Raw genomic sequence first — 22,228 nt, forward strand, 5'->3', positions numbered from 1 at the left:
TCCCCCAGGATTTCACGGTGGGATAACGATCACGCGTTAGTTATCTCGCTATATAAAACCCCACCTCTTGGGCAGTCTCAGTTCATCTGTCCATCACATCGGACAAGTACCACCAGCCGGCCTCAACCACCCTATTTCCTTCTCTGGCCTGACACCATATCCTCTCCCATCAAACACATGCCCTTCCTGACCCTTGGTACCCAGATGTATCTTTCCTTCCCAGCTGACTCTGCCCCCCCCCCCATATTCCTAGACTTCAGATCTCCCTCTCGCTAACTGCACACTAAAGAATGCCAGGGTTTGGAAATGATACGTGAGCATCTGGTTGCTCTGAGGGTTTGTAGTTCTGTACTTGACGCTGAGGCAGGATCGAGGGTGTCATGTGGATAGGTACATGCAGTAGCAAAGAGGATGCTGGGGAATATATCCCAGCATGCCATCTGCTACCAGTCTGCAAAGGAGCAAGACAAGTTAGCAAGTACAATTGTTCTTCCTCCTCTCCCCACTTTGGTCTATGCACATCTGATGTACTGGGCAGGAGGGAGTGGGGAGATCAGTAAGAAAGTGTGCAATTACTTTATTCCTGTCAGAGTTGGTCAGGACAGGGTCCTCTGCTGCCAGGGCAATGCTGCTTGCGGCAATCACCAGGAGGATGCACATCTCGAAGTAGCGCAGGTTCACGATGTAATGGCAGGCTCTCCGCACTCTGCAGGAGATACAGTTCAGAGCAATCACTAGCTGTGTGTCTACATTACCCAGGCCTTAGACAAGGCTACACACAAAAAACTGCATTTAATGGTTATTGGTTCGGTTGCACTCAGAATTAGGAAATGCCAATTTTGTGGTTGCCTGTGCAACCTTAATTTGTCCCCCTGTGCATTGAATCAGGCAGGGATCTTGTGGGGGAAAAAACAGTCAATGAAAATGTAATTAAAGCTCACAATGCACATGCCCAAGGGGGCTGAATGGCGAATGAATGGAATGGAGCCAGGCATTGTAGGAGCTGGGCAGCTGGAGTCACAAGGAGTCCATGCACCTGCAGGGGCTGAGCTCTACCCCTATATGGCTTCAGGGGTAGCAAGCATCAGGCTGCTCATGCATCTCCCAGCCCTGTTGTGTTGCTGAAGCCAGCTGGGCATCTGGGGATGCTGCGGTAGCTGAGCAGGTGGGTGGGAAAGCCTGGGCCAGTATTGCTCCTGCCCCCCTGGAGCTGAGGAAGCAGCAGCAAATACAAGAAGTTGGTGGGGTGCAAGTAGGAGGCCCCGATGCTGCTCAGGCTTCCCCAGCTCCTTCAGAGACCCAACTGGCTGGTGGTAAAAACCTACAAGGCCCTGCCCCATGAGATCCTTCCCTTCTCCAGGGCTCAGCTATTCCAGTAAAAAGACCAAAGAATATCTCACGGGTTTGTCGTGCTGAAGATAAACATGGAGCTATGAGGCACCATCGCTTTGCCCGTCTCTGAGCTTTTCTCCTTCTTCCGTTTCTTCTTCTCTTTCCCCTCATCCTCTTTTGTCTCTGCCTCCTTTAAGGGGCTGGCTTCTCCATCCGTCTTGTTGCTAACTGCAAAGAAATCAATCCTTTTACTGACCCAGCAGGCTAACAGCTGCATGGGACATTTACCCTAGATGAAAGTATAGGACATTTTCCTAGGAGACGGGCTGACCATATAAACAGCTACTATGAGCTTTGACCGAAGAGCCTAGTGGTGGGTTATCCACAAGGAACTGGCAACTGGTTGATGGCTTCCCTGCCTGGAATAAACTGTTATTCCCAAAATTAGCTCCCTTGCACAAGCACTTTCAAGAGAGTATTGCACACCGAGGCTGCTGTAAAACTTCATGCTCCTCAGTCATTGCTCTGGCTGCTGCCTTGTGGGTGCAACAACAAAAAGAATGATGCACGCTACTCAGCCACCTAAGAATGTCATTTCTCCACAGCGAGAGGGACGGTGAACAGCAAGATTGCTGTTTTACATTCCCACATGCAAGTTCTGCTGTTAGCGAGAGACAGATGAAAAGGAAAGGACAGACACAGACTGTCAAGCAGAGACAGAGACAAGGGGCTCTAACGAGGCACATTTTTGTGGTGATGTTTAATTAATAACCCAATTTAAAATCTCTCACCTTGAAGGTGAGGGGAAATGTTCCTCTCGTTTTTAGGGTTTGATTGACAGGCAATCAGAGTGGGATGGGTTCACTGTACATAATGTTTATTGTAGTGTTTCGCATAGGCCTTGGCAATAGGGAAGGAGACAGGGAATGAGGGAGTAGGGAGAAGGAGACAGGATGGAGATGAGAAAGGGAGAAGGAGAGAAAAGGGGAAAGAAGTCAGATGAGCGAAGATGGATGGGAAAGAGGGGAGGGACTGAAAGAGACAGTAGGAAGGAGAAATGGAGAGGGAGAAAAAGACAAGGCACAGCACAAGAGAAAGTGGGCAACTAACAACCCCTGTACAGCAAGCCACGACTGTGAGACACACCCACACCGTGCAGGAGTCAAGGGCAGAATCCGGGGCTGAGTTACACATTTGAGCACAGCACACGCCCAAAGGGGAGGTGCTATGTTCTGCCCGAGGGCTGGAGGGTTTCTCCTGAGCAATATGCATCAGGCTGTTCCACCCTCATGGCACAGGCCTGGGTTTTTTTCTAGCACAGCTCTTGCAGGGGGAGTTTCCCTGTGGTCTCAAAGCATGGCTGAGAGATTCCTCCTGCATTTCCGTAGTTAGTGGAAAGAAGGCCTTGCCCACCCTGGGGATCTGCCCCAGTTACAACCTCCAGGCTAGCTGTACTAATGCAAACCCCTCACGTAGAAAGGAAAAATCGTGTTTCGCTCCAGTGCCGCTTTTTTTTCGTCTGCTTAGTTGTGTCTATTACAGCAGTGCCTGAGGCCCCATTGTGCTAGGCCAAGGGTGGGCAAACTTTTTGGCCCGAAGGCCACATCTAGGAATAGAAATTGTATGGTGGACCATGAATGCTCAGAAAATTGGGATTGGGGGCTCTGGCTGGGTGTGCGGGATCCGGGGTGGGGCCAGAAATGAGGAGTTCAGGCTGTGGGAGGGAGCTCTGGACTGGGGCATGGGGGAGAGGGGGAGGGCTCCGGCTGGGGATGTGGGCTCTGGGGTGGGGCTGCGGATGAGTGGTTTGGGATGCAGGAGTATGCTCTGGGCTGGGACCAAGGGGTTCGGAGGGTGGGGCAGGGGTTTGGGGCATGGGGGGGGTGAGGGCTCCGACTGGGGGTGTGGGCTCTGGGGTGGGGCTAGGGATGAGGGGTTTGGGGGTGCAGGAGGGTGCTCCAGGCTGGGATTGAGGGGTTTGGAGGATGGGAGGGAGATCAGGGCTGGGGCAGGGGGTTGGAGCATGGCGGGAGGCTTAGGGGTGCCGGCTCTGGGCGGCGCTTACCTCAAGCAGCTCCCGGAAGCAGCAGCATATCCCTTCTACAGCTCCTACGCAGAGGCATGGCCAGGTGGCTCTGCACGCTGCCCCATCTGCAGGCACCGCCCCCTTCAGCTCCCATTGGCTGCGGCCAATGGGAGATGCGGGAGCAGTGCTTGGGGCAGGGGCAGCATGTGGTGCACTGGAGTGGGGCAAGCCCCAGACCGCTCTCCCCAGCGGGAACTTGAGGGCTGGATTAAACCAGCTGGCAGGCCGGATCCGGCCCATAGGGCATAGTTTGCCCACCCCTGTGCTAGGCACTGTACAAACACAGAGTGGTAGACAGCCCCACCAGGAAGAGCTAGCAGTTGAACTAGAGCAGACCCAGGGTGGGAGAAGGGCTCTAACACACAAGCAGAGTGAACAATGGGATGGTAGCAAGTGTCATGTTAGTTCCATAATTTTGTTTTAGGGGTGGTGTGTTTCGTTAGGAGGAGAATCGGCTAACTGGCAAGAAAAGGGAAAGGGGTGAGAGGGACGGAGCAGGGGAGAAGGTATGAAGGGCAGGTGTGGAGTGAAGCTCAGGTGACGAGATGTGGGTATGTCTATGCTCACACTAGCGCTGAGCCAGCTAGCACGCTAAAAACAGAAGCGCAGCTGTGGTGGCCCAAGCAGCAGGACAGATGATCCTGTCCAAGACACTAACTACGTACTTGGGTTGACTAGCCCCGTCCCGCCACTCAGGCCACTCCCAGCTGTGCTTCTCTTCTAGCTCACTAGCTCAATGGGCGCTAGTGCAGGTACGTCTCCTCGAGCAGGAGCGGTCACCTCCCAGCCCCAGCGCAGACATACTTGGCGAGGAAGCAGGGTGGGAGCAGGGCAGGGGAAGGGTGAGAACAGGTTTGAGTCTTTTGACTGGAACGGCTGAAGGTCTCTGCCTTGGCTGCTCCTGCCCCTGATGGCTGGAGTCACTGGCTGGCTGCTCTCTGCAGTTTTCCCCCAAGGCCCCAATGGAGTGTATGCGGGGGAGGGGGGGGAGACATGCCCTGCATGTTTCCTACTGTGTGTGGGTGGGGGGGGGGGTTCAAGCAGGGATAAACTGCCCTGGATCAAATGACAGTTTAAAGTGTTTTGGGCGGTCTACACTAGGGAGGTGCGTTAGTGCCCCTGTACTGGGCCCTGGCTACTAATGGCTGAGATCCTCAGTGGAGACGTGGCCTAACCATGAAGCAATGGATGTGAACATGACGAATCAGAGCTGCAAGTGCCATTATTCTTTGAGGCAGCCTAGTAACCACCCAGCCACAGAAAAACCCTGGCGTTGGCTTTCCACATGTGGTAGCAACAGTGAGGGAGCTAGTGTCATCTAAGCCCATCCAGAGCATCTTTCGGGACTTAGGTCCAACTTGCCACACAGGACATGGGGCCTTGGCTATGAATTCAGGGTTTGAGGGATGATGGGGTGGGGGTGGATGGTTGACAGTGCTGGGGCTGCATGAAAGCTGGAGGATCCTCTGGGGAATCCACAGTGTTCCCAGCAGCCCTCTGGGGCCACTGTGAAGGAAAGCAGATCAGAGAGAGGCGAACAGCAAAAGAGACAGGTCCTCACTCTGTACCACAGTGGAGTCTTGGACATCAATCATGATGGTGGTGCTCTCGGTGGCTTTCTCCGTGTTGGCCGTGACGGAGGACAGCTCGGGTTCGCTCCTGCTGACGGCTCTGCTCATCTCCATCTGCAAGCTGCCCAGCAGGGCTTGGTCACTGGTGTCCAGGCCGCTGCAGTCCTGCTCTGTCAAACTAGTGTTCTTCTCCTCGTTGAGCTCAAGGGGGACTTTGAGGGGACTCACTTCCTGCATAGCCCCAGCAAAGGCAGCATCACCGGCTGGGATTTCATTGGTTCTACAGGAAGAAAGGAGGAAGGCAAGGGGAGAGAGAAGGACAGATGGGATGGGGTGGGAAGAGGTGGGATGTGGGGACAACAGAAGAGAAGATGACAGAGGGGAGTAGGGAGAGCAAATGGGGAGGAAATGGAGAAGACAGAAAGGAGAGAATAAAGAGGGAGAAATGGAGGTAAAGATAAAACAGGGAGAAAGAGAGAGAAATGAAACCATGTGTGCTTTTGGAATGACTGTTCTTGCAATGTTAGAAAGGCTTCAGTTGGAATATAGTGAATGCTGGCTACAGTGCCCAACCTCCAAAAAGCAACCCCTTGTCTTAAGCAACCCTTTTAAAGTTTTCTGTGCAATATTCTTTGGTTAAAGATCAGCCTCTGCTAAGCAACCAAGTTTTCACTGGTCTCTTGCATGGCTGGTTAAAATGGATTTCCCAGTATTTCATCAGTAAAGGGGGATCTGAGGCACTTCTGGAAATAATGACTATTATATTATTTTTATATTCATATTTTTTGGCAGCTGTTGGATTTGTCTCTTGTGTGCATTGAACATTTCCCAGCAAGTTCCTCTGGCTACAGCGACACTAGTTGATGAAGGCAGAAATAAAAATTCTATAGCATTTTTCATCCACTGTTGCTCTCCAAGTGCTTTAACGTCCTATTGCTGGAGTCTCTTCTTTCCTAAGGCAAGGACTGCCCTGTGTTCCTAAAACCCCATGCCAGCAGAGAAGACCAGAACAGCTGGGATTGCAACAAGCTGCTGTGGGGCTGGGAGGGACCAGCAGATCCTTTCCTGCCTTTGCTGATCTCCAGTCTCGAGGATGGGGAGAGAAATGATCTCCCTGCGGGATATCCAGGAGGCCCTGGAGAGCACAGGTGAGAACATCTGAATAGGCTGTTGTATTCGATTAAATGTAATGGATTCGGCATAGCAGCCATAACACAAACGTTACATTTCATGTTGGACCTTGTAGGGAGATGGGGGGAGGGTCCCAATTAAATCAGGAGCCACGAGATTTGCTGTCCCTGATCCTGATCTGAAAATATTTCTCTTATGCCAGAAACTAGACACAGACCTGGTCAGAGCTTTATCACCTTGGGAGGAGACAGGGAGACTTCCCAGACCCTGGAGAAATGAGGATTACAGACCAAACCAGTGCCTTTTTTAAAAGCCAGCAGATGATGGTATTCTACATGACGGCTTACAGAAAGTTTACTACTGCACCTCGGGTGACTACTAGGGCACTGTCTGGAGCATTGTTCTGAGCACCGCTTCCTGTTCTGGGGAGGGCGCTATTGTCCAGGATCAAGGGACAGACTGGTTCCTCAGGACAGACTGGCTGAGGAAAGGGAAGCAAAGCAAAAATGGACTAGAGGCTGCCCAAGGCTGGATGACAGATGAAAGGAAGGGCTCATGCCTGGAGATGCAGAACCATCAATAGATTGGCCCACCCACACTGCCCTCCCACCCCCAGGCGCTAGGCTTGCCATTTCTCCACAAGAAGGAGCCACGGATCATAGCCGTCAGGGATGGTGCGCCCTTTACCTGTTCAGCTCCTCTCCCGCCAGTGGCTCCTCCTGATTCGTGTCCTCCTTCCCCCCTTCATTTCTGGCCTGCTCTCCTTCTGTGGGATTGGCTTCCTCCAGGCCGGCCTTTTGGCTGGCTGACCTGCTCTCCAGGGCCCCAGATGGCTCCTTCCCCTCAGTTCTCACTCTCCGGTGCCGGCTGCGCCTCTGGCTCTGCCTCAACCGTGCTCGATCTTCAATCCCTGCGCCTCCCCCTCCGCCTCCTCTCCCTCCCCCATCCTGCTCAGTCAGATCACAGTTCCCATGGCATGATTTCTGATGCCATTGTTCCCTGTCTCTCGTGGCTTGAGGGGATGGGCTTTTCTGGTCCTCTTTGGTGCTTGGGCATGAGTTGGTGCCTGCGATGGGTTGGTCCAGGCATTCCGCCTGCGGGTGCTCTGCGCTGCCTCCATGATCCTCTTCACCCTTCTCCAGGGTTACATTTTCCCCAGGAATTTTCCTCCTGAATATGCTGGCGTGAGGGTTGATCAAGGGAGGGGCATCCTTGTTGAGGCCCTCCTGGCTGGACATCTGCATGTGCCTGCGGAGCTGACTGGTACGCTGCTCCCACACTGACATGTGATGTCGCCTTCTCCTGTCCCTCCTGGGAAAGGAAAACAAAGGGGTTCAGGCCACCTCTGTGCTGTCAGAAACCCAAGAACCCACCCCTAGACATACAGCATGCACCTGGGCCCAGACGGACCCATACGGAGACCCTCATCGCCCTGCTCCTCGGACAGTCGCTTCCCGCACAGCGGGCATGCAATGCTACCACTCTGACTTGGGAGCGTTCTACACCCACTCGGCACTGGTGTCAACACCTACACAAGACACAGGGCTTTGGAAAATCAGTCCCAACGTATGGGAGAGCTCAGACATGCAGACACAGGATCCGTACATCAAAAGACAGAACCCCACAGCTGGGGAGGCCCATACACACAAGCATGTGTGAACCTACGTATGCAACCACAAGACCATACACCTACAGACACAAGGAAACGTGGGCGTGCAAGAGCCCACACACGCAACTACATGAACATTTGAACCTATGGGGCCAGTATGTGTGGAACAATGTACACAAAAATATGGATGTTACAATTGCAGATCTACCGAGGTAAACACGTCAGTACATACAAGTCGCCTAATGTACAAACGCACATGGCCACATATGCATGGGCTACTCTACGCGAAATCCAGAGGCCGCTACATGTAAAATCGTGGGCAGACATGCACAAATGTTTGTTAGCAGTCTGCTGGTCTCATCTTGAGAACGCAGTGCATCCGCTGACGGGGACTGTGCTGTTTGGTTCATGCTGTTCAGGGTGACGTTGGTGGATAATAAGATCATTGCTATCCCAGATTAGTCCTAGCAAAGCGCTCAGCTTTGTGTGTATCACCAAGACCTGGCTGGCTGATTCAGCTGCCCCTGCACTGACCCAGATTTCCCCCAGTTCGGGATGAGCTGAGAGAAGACAGGGCAATAGTGGAGTCATGTTATTTGCATCTGATCCAGAGGTAGGAGGTACCCTGTTCAGAAATAGATTCGTCTTAGGCTATGTCTACCCAAGAGACCTTACAGCGGCACAGTTGTACAACTGCAGATGCGCCGCTGTAAGATCTATTGTGTAGTTGCTCTATGCCGGCGGGAGAGAGCTCTCCCCTTGACACCTCCAACAAGCGGCGGTAGCTACGTCAGCAGGAGAAGCTCTCCCACCAACATAGCTCTGTGTGCACCACCACTGGTGCTGGCGAAACTTTTGTCACTCAGGGGGATGGTTTTTTCACACCCCTGAGCGACCTACATTTTGCCGACATAAGTGCTTGTGTAGACATGGCCTCAATGGCATACATGTCCCAGGACAGAATGAAATTGGGATCACAATGTACAGGCTGCCATCGCAGATTTCCCATGCCTGCTGCCTGGGTATTTGTCTAGGTCAGTGTTGGAGTCACTGAGGCTTTGGAATTACACTATGGCCCCATAATCAGCACTCTGGCATTTACACTGACACCCACATCAGGGCCTCTCTTCCCTGTCAGAATGGTGCTGAGGGGCCTTAATGTAAATAAGAATCAGGCCTGTACTCGGGGCTCCTGTGGGATCTCAGAGCTGCTATGAGTACTATCGGACTGGCCCCAGTGACTTCTGGCTCTGCACAGATAACTGGAGGTGAGGAGGATGAACTTCTGTGTCATGTTCTCATTATTGCTCCTTCCAGTTTGAAGTCAGAACCCTCCATGACTCCCACCGGATCAGAGGATTTCTTTTACTGGACTGACGGACTTGGTTGGGTTTCAGATTTCTCTAAGCAGAATACTGTGCAGCCAATGGCCCACTCTAGCAATGATCTGATAGGAAAGTATGATTATGTTTGTCTATTAAACATCCTCTTTCCATAGATCTTCCTCGCAAACCACAGCGTTATCTGGGTGGCTTGTGATGGATTAAATGTCAGAACGAGCCATCATCCCATTACCCAGATTCAAAAAAGAACTAGATAAACTCATGGAGAATAGGTCCATCAATGGCTATCAGCCAGGATGGGCAGGGATGGTGTCCTTAGCCTCTGTTTGCCAGAAGCTGGGAATGGGCGACAGGGAATGGATCACTTGATGATTATCGGTTCTGTTAATTCCCTCTGGGGCACCTGGCATTGGCCACTGTTGGAAGACAGGACACGGGGCTAGATGGACCTTTGGTCTGACCCAGTATGGCCGTTCTTATGATCTGTTCATTCTAAGGCAGACTGAGTCAAGTATTTTTTTGCTGCAAGGATTTCTTCATTTACTTCCTAGGGAGTGTAGATCAGATCTGGACTGAAACGGACTCCCTCCACAGCAGCAGGGCAGCATCTGGAGAGGACAAATGCAGTATCTTCTCTGGCTGAATTTCAGCCTGTTTTGCTAGGAGAGCTCTAATTGAGACAACGCCCCTTGAGACGGATAAATTCTAGCCTGGGAATTCTGGGCCTACTATTGGATAACAGTATAAACAACTCCCTTGGGGAGGGCAGGATGTCAACCTCCTCCAAATGATTATTCTCAGGATCTAGCTCAGAAAACCATCTTTTAAATGTTGCCTGTCTCTAACCTTCCCCTGGTGGGGAAGGTCACTGGGAAAGGCGTTCCAAGGCAGGTGTGGGGTCCTTTGGAATCCTCAGATTTCCTTGACCCCTTTGAATCTGGCTTTCTACTGCGTGGCTGAGATACTGGTAGTCTTCCTGGTAGTTGACCTGCCTCTAACAAAGGCTGACGGGCAGATGTCCATGTTGATTCTTTCTGATCTATCTTCCCCCACCCTTTTAAAAAAAATAGACTTTTTTTCTTCCAAAAATAAGGGAAGAATAGGAAAAAGGACAAAAGAACAAAAGAGTAAAGGAATGGGAGGGAAAGGAAAGGAAAAGAAGAGAGAGACCAGGAGGGGAAAGGAGAGCAACATCTCAGTTTCCATCTGCCAGGAATTAAACAACGGTTGCTAATTAGATGTGCCTTCGTCACCTTGAGAACTCTGGTTCGGTGGTTCCATTCTTCCCTGATGAAGAGATTCCAGAGGATAGCGCTGGGCAACTGCTTACTTACCCTCATGCATAGGATTCAGTTTTGTCACCCATCCTCTTCAGTGTGGACATAAAGCCAGTGGGAGAGAGAGGGAGTGTGTTTGGGCTCCATTGCCATCGACATGCAAATGACAAAGAGATGGAGGTCTTTGGCATCAGACCCAGACTGCACAGTCTCCTTGCTGACTCGGTGTGTAGCTGAAACAGGAGTTTAGATGAGAGTCCAGCCAAGATGTAGGGTGGTCGGGTAATGGACGTCAGGTAAACGGTCTGCCTCTCTTGTGGAAAGGGAGCTCTTACAGAACTGGGAGCATGGTACGATTTTATCCCATCCGCTTCTGGCTGAAACAATGGCAAACTTTTATCTTGGACATGAACTGCATCCCGGCAATCCAGACCTGTCACCTTCAGCTTGGACTGTTGCAATGTGGCCTCCCTGAGGCTATCTTCAAAGCTAGTGTAGAACCCAACTGCCTGCTCACTGAGCAGTTCAGGGAGCTACAGCCATAGGGAGCGTGCTACACCTGTTCTGCAACATCTGCACGAGCTGCCGCTTCCCTGCTGCTTCCCTGCCAGGTGAATAAGGGTCTGATTTTACTGATCTACAATGCCCTGTGTTGTCGGGCACTGTACCCCTGAGGGCCTCCACACATACACACAGACACCACTGCACCAGCTGAGATCAGCTTTTACTCACAGTCTTTCCATCTGAATGGCTGGAGGCAGGGCATTCTGAGTGGAGGGCTCTCACCTCTCATGCTTGCTTCTCTCCTGGTCTGACAGAGCCAGAGTCTCTTGGCCAACAGGGTGGCAGTAATGTTCATCTGCCTGCTCGGCTTAGTGCCTTGGCAGGGGAGGGCTAAATTCTGGGGGAGGAGGTTTGTACACGTACATTCTCATAGATGCACTCAGAGGGAGGGCTGATGGGTGCATTTTAAGGGATCAGATAAAACCTTTAAAATATCACAAATGTGCACACAAACAGGCTTCAAAGGACAGACACCCCTACACAGGCACACAGATGCACACCAATAAACGCACGTACAAGCAAGCACACGCATACGGCACAAACATATGCATGGGCAGACACACGCCAGCACACGCAAATAAACAGACACCAGCTCACATGTACCTACAGTATCCGCACACACACTGAAATGCTAACCTACACAAGCACACACAGACACAAGCAAATGGCAGCACAAGAGAGCACACTTAGTTTAGACACACACAAACCCACACACACGCACTAACAGATGTGCAGAAGCAGGAGAACACACAAATCATATGCCCAGAGGAGCAAACATAGGCTCCAAAATAGGCTATGTAGAGGCCTAAATTTAGCACACACAAAAATACATGTAACCACATATGCACATAGCCACGCACAACACACAACCATATGGCACACATACAGTTGGCTGCTGCGTGGCTCCCACATCGACATGTGGTGTCTCCTCCTTCTGTCCCTTCTGGGAAAGAAAAATGAATAGGTTCAAATCACCTCAACCCTGCATGGACTTGCACATCGACAGTCACAAGCAGAGAAACACACGCACTCCTACGCATGTGCATAAAGTGATTTCAGGCATCCATCACTAGCATGCATGCGCATGTAACTGCACAGCATGCATATACATGTACAAATGGAAAGGGGTTCATCACACCCACAAACTTCTACATAAACATGTAGAGATCATGGAGAAAATACTTTTGCAAACAAATTCATCCATCCGCACACACGCAAACAGATTTATACAGAGATAGGCACACACTGATGTAGGCATTTCAAAGGGGTTGGGCATATAACATTATATATATACAGACACATGCACTCACTGAGCCTTAAATACACAGCACCTGATTCTCATTTAAACTAAGAGCCCTTTACACTGCTTTGACAGTATAAAGGATTCCTAAAGAGGGTTATGGAAAATCATGCCCATACACTTACTGTAGCATTCAGTCACATATACATACACATGCCACCTAGAATACATGTGCGTGAAACACATGCAAATATATGTACAAAAATGTACACATTTTGCCAACCCATATACAAATCATACATATTGTGTATACATACAATATAGGCAAGGATATATTCACAGACTGCACACAAGCGAGAACTTGGTACCCATACAAAGTACATGCACACAGGACATGCAAGGAAGCAAATGACTGCATGCACACAACTGCGTAACTATACACTTATCACCAGGGATAAGAATGCTAGTCCTCTTTGTACAACTCAAACAAAGGTATACAGACATGCAAAGAAATATTCAGAGTTACACATTAATAAAGGCATATGTGCCCACATGGTGACTTCATGACTAATATTCACATGTGCAAATACCAATGCATGTGTGTGCAGTTATATACCAGAACAAATGCAGACATAAAAAGTACATGCTAATACATTCCTACATACAGTGGCAAAAGCACAAATATGTCCATGTGCCAAACCTGCAAACCCACCTGCACATTAGGCACCGACATACCACACCGCACACACCCAAACCCATATGCACAATAGGCACTCACATGATGCACCTTACACACAAACCCACCCACATGGTAGGAACCTATGCATCACACACACAAATCCATCTGCATGGAAGGCACCTGTGCACTGTACATGCAAACTCATCCACACAGTATACACTCATGCAAACCTGTCCATATGGTAGGCATCCACATCCCATTCACTCAAACCTACCTTCATGCTACTCACCCAGTCACCCACATACATACAAATCCACCCTTGTCCACACATGCCTGCACACAGATACACGTACTTCCATAATTTCACTCTTCTTCCCCACATCCTTTTAGCATTAGGTCTTCTCCTCTTCACCTTTGTTTACACTCTACTTTAATTCCCACCGTTCCTACCACTGGTACTCCAGCACTAGCAACCATGGGTGTGCTAGAGTAGACAAGGTACAAGCAGCTGTCTAGAACTCTGGCCAAATTAGAGTTCCCCGCCCATCGTTCACGCTAGTGGATTACACTGTACTGGCAATGCTTGGTAACCTTTGATGGAAAAGTCTAGTGTAGACACAACCTTTGAGTATCAAACTTATTCCACCTATCACCACTTCCTTCCAATTTGCCTATATCCATCCATTTTCTAGCCTTCTGCTACAGTCTAAATCCCTTCGTTTCTTAAAATCTGTCATTCACACTACGTCCAGCGGCCAGCTTCCCAGACACTGAGAGCCCATCACAGCAGTCAGACTATGAGTTCTCTCCCCAAACCCATCCCCCAATATAGCCGCTTCCACCTCCACAGAAGAGTCACACCGGCAGTTCCTTTCCCAGGGAATGGGCAGGTCTTACAGCATCTCTGGCCCAATTAGGAGTAGGACATGACAGAAATCCAGCAAAGCAGCCTGTTCTCATGACAATCTCAGCCCAGTGTTGCAGACCTAAGACGTTCAGATAGCATCCAAACTATCTGGAGAAACAGATGAAGTCAGGAGCTTCCCTGAACCTTCACAGTAGAGCTGACCAGAAGATGATAACTCCGTTTTGCAAAGGATTTCAGCATTTGGCTTTGTTTAGAATTGGAATGAAACCTGAAAATTTCAAAATCCTCCACGGAAGGAAAATTCCAAAAAGATTTCCTTTAGGATCAAAACATTTATCTTGAAAAGAATCAAAACATTCCATTTTGACTTCATTTTAGAATATATAATACCAAGTACAAACGTCTGAAACTCAAAATCATTTCAAAGTGAAAAATGGAAATGTTCTGTCCCCAAAGTGACATGGGACGTTTCGACACTGGCAGAACTTTTTTGCTTTTTTTCCCCTGAAACAAAATCTCAGCAAAATTGACACAATTTCCCAAAGCATTTAGATTTCTATGGAACTGTTTTTTCTGATGGGAAATGGTTCTGTCAGCATTGTTCTGACCACTTCTAATCCAGAGACTCACTCATTAAATCCCCTTTTTTGCCCTCATAATGGAATCACTGATGGTTGCCCCCCCCACCCCGCCACAATGGAATTGCTAGTGGGAACTCCTCTTACAGAGGAGCCAACAGGGTTCCTTCCTCCTCCTCCTCCTCCTCCAGGAATAACTGTGGGGTCTTCTCCTTTATCAGAGGACTCAGTGCAGGCCTCTTGCAGAGGGTGTGGGTCTCTGACTTCACACTCTTAGCACATTCAGAGATGAAAGCCTTTCTTATTGCTTCTGTATAAAGACTTGAGCTTGGGATATTTATGACAGCAAGCACAATCAGTAACCAGCACTGTCTGTTGATGTAGCTACCACCTTGAAACTGCCACGATCCTCTGTAATTAACAGCAGACCTGGCCCCTTTCTATTGGTCTTATCCAATTGTGTTGCTTCAGTACCATCAATGAACAGTGCCAGTGCCCTGCACGAGAGCAATACCTCTGTGTTACCTGTACCCTAGATGTGCATGCATATGTACATGCCTCGCACTGGTGCTACCTCTTGCAGAGTCCCCTCTCTCTTTCATGGCATGAGTGGCTATCACCATAAGAGCTCAGGGACAGGCAGAAACGGTTGCTGAAACGGTGCATGCAGAGGGTGACTCACTCAATGGAGGGCATGTTTGGAGCAGACATCGGGCTGACTTCCTTGGCTTTCTGCAGGGCATGCTTTTGGTTAAAAGCCTCCTCTTCCTCCTGCTCATCCTAAACGTTAAACAAAAATGTCCATTACAAGGGAGCACCAGGGAGTTTATATCCATCCAGATGTTGCAGGGGATTTGCAGGGTTATGCTGGATGCAAGATGCTGCAAACCAGGCCCAGTTCAGCCAGTAAGAAAAGGCTCAGGATGAAGCCACCAGAGCTGAGATGAGCCTTCTGAATTGCCCGGTGGGGTTTTTATTTTCACAAAACCCAGTCAAAACTGACATGGTTTCCTTGTTATGCCCAATCATTTCTAGAGTTTTCTCAGCAGGTTAGGCTCCACAGCAGTGCCCCATCACATAGTATTTGCCATAGCAGGACCTACCCAGTCTGGCATTCTGACTCTGGCAGTTGCTAATATATGATGTTTATCAGGAAGTAGATGAAAAATCCCATAGTGCTCCTGACTTATCATGACCAGAATGTAAAGACCAGAACCCAGGATACCTTCGATACTGCTGCAGAGAAGAGGGGTGAGTGTACGGTACCTCTTTCCCTCCAAAAGACGTGTGAGGGGAAACGGCTGCACTGGGGAGAATGGGACACTCCCTGAACCTAACAGACCCGAGCACTGCCAGTGTGGGAGCTGAGAGGGGCAGAATGGGGCATCCTCTGACCCCAAACTAAGCAAGTGGGACAATGGGGGGGGGACAGAGAGGTATGCATGAGGATAAAATTGGGAGACCACCTGCTTCAATAGGTGTGTGGGGAAGACTGGTGCCACCCTGCCCCCAGAGTATGTAGGGAGGATCTGAGGAGAAGGGAGCTCACCCTGCCCCCAAAGTGTATAGAGATATATACATGCACAAGCACATAATGTGTGTGGGGTGTTCACATGAACACAGTGTGTGCACGGGAGCATGTGAGTGCTGTGGGAGGGGGGCACAGAGTGCAGGGGGAGCGCAAGGGATGCATGTGTGCACGTGCAGTATAGGGTGTGTGTGCAGGGGTGTGATGCATGGGGGGGCACGTGTTGGTGCTAACATCTGAACAAATATTTCCCGGGACAATTCTCAGCATAAGCCTGGGGCAGTTCTGTGTATCCCAGTGAATTTTAGCAGATTTTCCCTAAGATTACTGAGGAGATTGTAAAAGTTTGGGGCTGGGATAAATTACTAGATATTCAGGTGCTTATCTATATCTGAAAATGCCCCATATGACTCCTGTATCTCGCCCCAACTTCTGACTCTCCCCTTCTTTCTCCTTCCCTGAGTCTTGTCCAGTCAGCTACTGCCCCTGCCAGTATCCACACAGTGGGGTCTAGTGGCAGGGGGAAGCTGTTCTCGTTAAAAGAGGAAATCCAGCAGCAGCAGCAGCCAACCTTGCCTAGGCATGGACCAGGCCTGGACTACCAGCCAAAGCGGGTCTGATCCATGGCCGCAGTTTCTGTACTGGGCAGCACTGATGTTTAGGTATTTCTCTGCCTGTAAGACAGGGTGGTCAGGGTCAATTCCTGACCCAACATGGGATCATATTACCCTCATGAGCTTGGCTGAGTTACTGCAGCAGGAAATGCCATTTGTGGCCTTACTTCTATTCAGCCCCAGTAAAAACCCGGCACACTCTTTCCTTCATTGATGCTGCCCAGAATCAAGGATGTGAGGAAATGGAGGTGAATGGGAAAGCCTAGATTTCAATATCTCAGGTGCTTCGCTCCCCACTTTGGCCACATACACCATCCTGAAAGCATTAGAGCTGCACCCAGGGGCGGCTCCAGGCCCCAGCACGCCAAGCGCGTGCTTGGGGCGGCAAGCCGCGGGGGAAAGGTAGACAACATAATGGATTATTCTGCTCCATTTCACTCGACTCAAACAAATCCGATTTACACTGGTGCTGGAGGCTACTCGCGGAGCCCTGAGAGCGTGAGGAACAGACAGACCACACTGGAAATGGGCAGCATGGAGCCTCTATGCTTTGGGGACCAACCCATCCTAAGAGTAACAATGATCCTGGCTGTTTTTACCTACACACGACAATCCAGATGGTATCACAGCCCAAAGACTTCCCAGCAGGGCACTGAAGTCTAGTCTGGCATCGTCTCAAGCTGCGATGGTTAACTAATTATAACTGCACCAGTGTCAGACGGTAATAGGTGAGATGATTTTAAAATTGTTTCAGAATGCTGGACAAATCTTAGCTAATGAATCCTCACACCACACCTTGGGAGTCGGAGATAGGCTAAACTGAGGTGGAGAGATTACAGCCCTAATTCAGGAAAGCACTTAAGCACATGCTTTAGTTTAAGAATGGGTTTGAGTACTTCAGTAACTCAGCCCAAGGTTAGGGGTCTATTACAGGAGTGGGTGGGTGAGGTTCTGTGGCCTGTGATGTGGAGAGGTCAGACTAGATGATCATGATGGTCCCTTCTGGCTTTAAAGTCTATGAGCCCATGTGTGTGAGTGCTTTCTGGAACAGGGATGGACTTTAGCACATGCTTTCCTGAATCAGGGCCTAAGTGACTTGCCCAGTGGTAAGGGCTTGTCTACACTTGCAAGTTATTTCAGATTAAGGTAGGGTGGGAATTTGAAGTGAAATAGCTATTGTGCAATAGCTATTCCAGTCAATTTCCCCATGTAGACAAGCCCTAAATCAGTGGTAGAACCAGGATTAGAAATCAGGCTTTCATCTCCAACCTCGTCCCACCAAGCCATGCCATCTTTCTCAAGGCAGGAGCTCAGTGATGCAGGGTCTTGATACTCTTGCCCTTCACCAACAGAAACACAGGTTGAAATCTTATCATAGAATCATAGAATCTCAGGGTTGGAAGGGACCTCAGGAGGTCATCTAGTCCAACCTCCTGCTCAAAGCAGGACCAAACCCAACTAAATCATCCCAGCCAGGGCTTTGTCAAGCCTGACCTTAAAAACCAATAAGGAAGGAGATTCCACCTCCCAAGGTAACCCATTCCAGTGCTTCACCACCCTACTAGTGAAAAAGTTTTTCCTAATGTCCAACCTAAACCTCCCCCTCTGCAACTTGAGACCATTACTCCTTGTTCTGTCATCTTCTACCACTGAGAACAGTCTAGATCCATCCTCTTTGGAACCCCCTTTCAGGTAGTTGAAAGCAGCTATCAAATCCCCCCTCATTCTTCTCTTCTGCAGGCTAAACAATCTCAGTTCCCTCAGCCTCTCCTCATAAGTCATGTGCTCCAGCCCCCTAATCATTTTTGTTGCCCTCCGCTGGACTCTCTCCAATTTATCCACACCCTTCTTGTAGTGTGGGGCCCAAAACTGGACACAGTACTCCAAATGAGGCCTCACCAGTGCTGAATAGAGGGGAATGATCACGTCCCTCGATCTGCTGGAAATGCCCCTACTTATACAACCCAAAATGCCATTAGCCTTCTTGGCAACAAGGGCACACTGTTGACTCATATTCAGTTTTTCATCCACCGTAACCCCTAGGTCCTTTTCTGCAGAACTGCTGACCAGCCATTCGGTCCCTAGTCTGTAGCAGTGCATGGGATTCTTCCGTCCTAAGTGCAGGACTCTGCACTTGTCCTTGTTGAACCTCATCATATTTCTTTTGGCCCAATCCTCTAATTTGTCTAGGTCCCTCTGTATCCTATCCCTACCCTCCAGCATATCAACCACTCCTCCCAGTTTAGTGTCATCTGCAAACTTGCTAAGGGTGCAGTCCACACCATCCTCCAGATCGTTAATGAAGATATTGAACAAAACCGGCCCCAGCACCGACCCTTGGGGCACTCCACTTGATACCGGCTGCCAACTAGACATGGAACCATTGATCACTACCCGTTAAGCCCGACCATCTAGCCAGTTTTCTATCCACCTTACCGTCCATTCATCCAGCCCATACTTCTTTAACTTGCTGGCAAGAATACTGTGGGAGACTGTATCAAAAGCTTTGCTAAAGTCCAGAAATAGCACATCCACTGCTTTCCCCTCATCCACAGAGCCGGTTATCTCATCATAGAAGGCAATTAGGTTAGTCAGGCATGACTTGCCCTTGGTGAATCCATGCTGACTGTTCCTGATCACTTTCCCCTCCTTTAAGTGGTTCAGAATTGATTCCTTGAGGACCTGTTCCATGATTTTTCCAGGGACTGAGGTGAGACTGACTGGCCTGTAGTTCCCTGGATCTTCCTTCTTCCCTTTTTTAAAGATGGGCACTACATTAGCTTTTTTCCAGTCATCCGGGACCTCCCCCGATCGCCATGATTTTTCAAAGATAATGGCCAATGGCTCTGCAATCTCATCGGCCAACTCCTTTAGCACCCTCGGATGCAGCGCATCCGGCCCCATGGACTTGTGCTCGTCCAGCTTTTCTAAATAGTCCCGAACTACTTCTTTCTCCACAGAGAGCTGGTCACCTCCTCCCCATACCGTGCTGCAGAGTGCAGCTGTCTGGGAGCTGACCTTGTCTGTGAAGACAGAGGCAAAAAAAGCATTGAGTACACTAGCTTTCTCCACATCCTCTGTCACTAGGTTCCCTCCCTCATTCAGCAAGGGGCCCACACTTTCCTTGACTTTCTTCTTGTTGCTAACATACCTGAAGAAACGCTTCTTGTTACTCCTAACATCTCTGGCTAGCTGCAACTCCAAGTGTGATTTGGCCTTCCTAATTTCACTCCTGCATGCCTGAGCAATACTTTTATACTCTTGCTTAGGTCCCAAGTGGAAGATTTGGTGGTTATAGCCATCACACTCTTCAAAACTACTGCTCAGCACTGCCCAGGAGAGGACCAAAGCTGGAAGAGCAGTGCGCGACAGAGATGTATTGACAGAGCTCTGAGGAGGAACCGGGCTAGAACAGCAGGTGTGGGGCAAGGTTAGCACTGAGGAGCAGACAGAGGCCAGACTCAGGGCAGGTCTACACTAAGGGCGGGGGTCAAATTAGGGTACGCAAATTCAGCTACGTGAATAGCGTAGCTGAATTCGAAGTACCCTAATTCGAACAACTCACCCGTCCAGACGCGGCGGGGTCGAACTCCGCGGCTCCCCTGTCGACTCCGCCAACTCCTTTTGCCGAGGTGGAGTACCGGAGTCGACCGCGGCGCTTCCGGAGTTCAAACTATCGCGTCTAGATCAGACGCGATAGTTCGAACTCCGAAAAGTCGAACTCTCCACGTCGAACCGGCAGGTAAGTGTAGACATACCCTCAGTGCAGCGTTACTAGCCCTTCTGTTTCATAAGCACTATGTTTACTCACAAATTTAAAATCAAAGAAGGAAAAAAATAGGGAATGGGCTTCCCAGATGACCATGACAAGGACTCAGAAGTGGATTCCTGGGCCATATGGCATGGACCCTGTGTGGGGTCCATATGGACAGTCTGAACGAGGCTCATTGGGTAGTAAGGTGCGGGGGGGAGAGAGGGAGAGCATTAGGATCCCTTACCTTTGTCAGCTCCTGAGCATTGGCTAGGTTGTCCACAGCGATGGCCAAGAACACATTCAGCAGGGTGTCTGGAGGCGTTAAGAGTCGACACGTCATGTGATAATGGCCTGAGCTCCTACAGCAGCCAATGGGGAACACACAACCCCAGCCCCCTTGCCACAGAGGAACATGCCGGCTTCAAAGAGAGGAAACCAGCACCACTGAAGGGACCAGGCAGCTGAGGGGCCCTACTTCACTTCAAGGATAAACCCTCTACTTTTCAGAAGCAGAAAAAGGCTGAATTTGAACCAGGATGGTGGGGAGGGGTCCCATGGCCAGCCTATAGCATGGTCCCTCAGCAGGAGATAGGAATGCGGAGTGTCAGGAACATACTTTTTCCTCCATGCCTGAGGGGGGTAGTTGTAGGATCAGGTTCTTACCCCTGCCATGTGAGATGCAGAAAGGAACTCTGGGACACTCACTCCCTCAATATGAACAGAGCATTGAGTCTCTGATGAGCAATGGGAGGAGTTATCCTCTCACAGAGAGACAAGACAGAGGAGCTCTCACTAAAACATAGCAACCAAGAGGATACAGTTTCCAAACAAGGTGAGGATGATGAAGTAGATGGAGGACCACATGCCTGAGCGGACTCCACCCTGGGAGCGGATCCCGTTGTACATCACCTCATTCCAGTCCTCGCCCGTCAGGATCTGAACAAACAAACAGGTGGCACTATCACCCACGCTATTATTTTATATATAGCCCACCAGTTTTCTATCTGCAAATGTGTGCAGGAGGTGGTCCAAGTATGGAGATCCTGTCTCATGGACAATCCTGCCCCACAGCTGGGTTACATGGGGAGAAGGGATCCGCTCTGTGGTGAGGAATTAGGTGTGTCTTCCAGAGATTTTTGGAATCTACAGCATGTGGCAGCAGAACACCAGCTTTCATTTAATTTAGGGGCATGGATCTCCACTCCTTTATGCCAGAGTAACTCACTGAAGGCAATGGAGATACACTGTAACTGCATGGAGAACCAAGCCTTAAGCTTAAGAACATAAGAACATAAGAATGGCCCTACTGGGTCAGACCAAAGCTCCATCTAGACCAGTATTCTGTCTTCCGACAGTGGCCAGTGCCAGGTGCCCCAGAGGGAATGAACAGAACACGTAATCACCAAGTGATCCATCCCCTGTTGCTCATTCCCAGCTTCTGGCAAACAGAGGCTAGGGACACCATCCCTGCCCATCCTGGCTAATAGCCATTGATGGACCTATCCTCCATGAATGTATCTAGTTCTTTTTTGAACCCTTTTATGGTCTTGGCCTTCACAATATCCTCTGGCAAGGAGTTCCACAGGTTGACTATGCATTGTGTGAAGAAATACTTCCTTTTATTTGTTTTAAACCTGCTGCCTATTAATTTCATTTGGTGACCCCTAGTTCTTGTGTTATGAGAAGTAGTAAACAACACTTCCTTATCTACTTTCTCTACACCAGTCGTGATTTTATAGACCACAATCATATCTCCCCTTAGCCGTCTCTTTTCCAAGCTGAAAAGTCCCAGTCCTGTTAATCTCACCTCATATAGAAGCCATTCCAGATCCCTAATCATTTTTGTTGCCCTTTTCTGAACCTTTTCCAATTCCAATATATCTTTTTTGAGATGGGGCGACCTCATCTGCACACAGTATTCAAGATGTGGGTGTACCATGGATTTATATAGTGGCAACATGATATTTTCTGTCCTATTATCTATCCCTTTCTTAATTATTCCCAGCATTCTGGTTGCTTTTTTGACTGCCGCTGCACACTGAGTGGATGTTTTC

The 22,228-nt window shown here is 49.6% G+C and overlaps 1 protein-coding gene across 7 annotated transcripts in view; it reads right to left on the reverse strand.

Moving 5' to 3' along the window:
- The window catches only part of CACNA1E (calcium voltage-gated channel subunit alpha1 E), a 263,601-nt gene that overhangs the window by 58,919 nt on the left and 182,454 nt on the right, over positions 1–22,228 (reverse strand). For all 7 annotated transcript variants that reach the window (XM_045026738.1, XM_045026739.1, XM_045026736.1 and 4 more), the window contains 7 exons: positions 20,993–21,110; positions 20,419–20,486; positions 14,961–15,058; positions 6,808–7,431; positions 4,980–5,269; positions 1,401–1,560; positions 577–706 (listed from right to left, as the gene is read on the reverse strand). In XM_045026738.1, coding sequence (XP_044882673.1) covers positions 577–706; positions 1,401–1,560; positions 4,980–5,269; positions 6,808–7,431; positions 14,961–15,058; positions 20,419–20,486; positions 20,993–21,110 — 1,488 coding nt within the window. The remainder of the gene's footprint in view (positions 1–576; positions 707–1,400; positions 1,561–4,979; positions 5,270–6,807; positions 7,432–14,960; positions 15,059–20,418; positions 20,487–20,992; positions 21,111–22,228) is intronic.

Source organism: Mauremys mutica, chromosome 8 (assembly GCF_020497125.1).
Source record: "Mauremys mutica isolate MM-2020 ecotype Southern chromosome 8, ASM2049712v1, whole genome shotgun sequence".
NCBI lineage: Eukaryota > Metazoa > Chordata > Testudines > Geoemydidae > Mauremys > Mauremys mutica.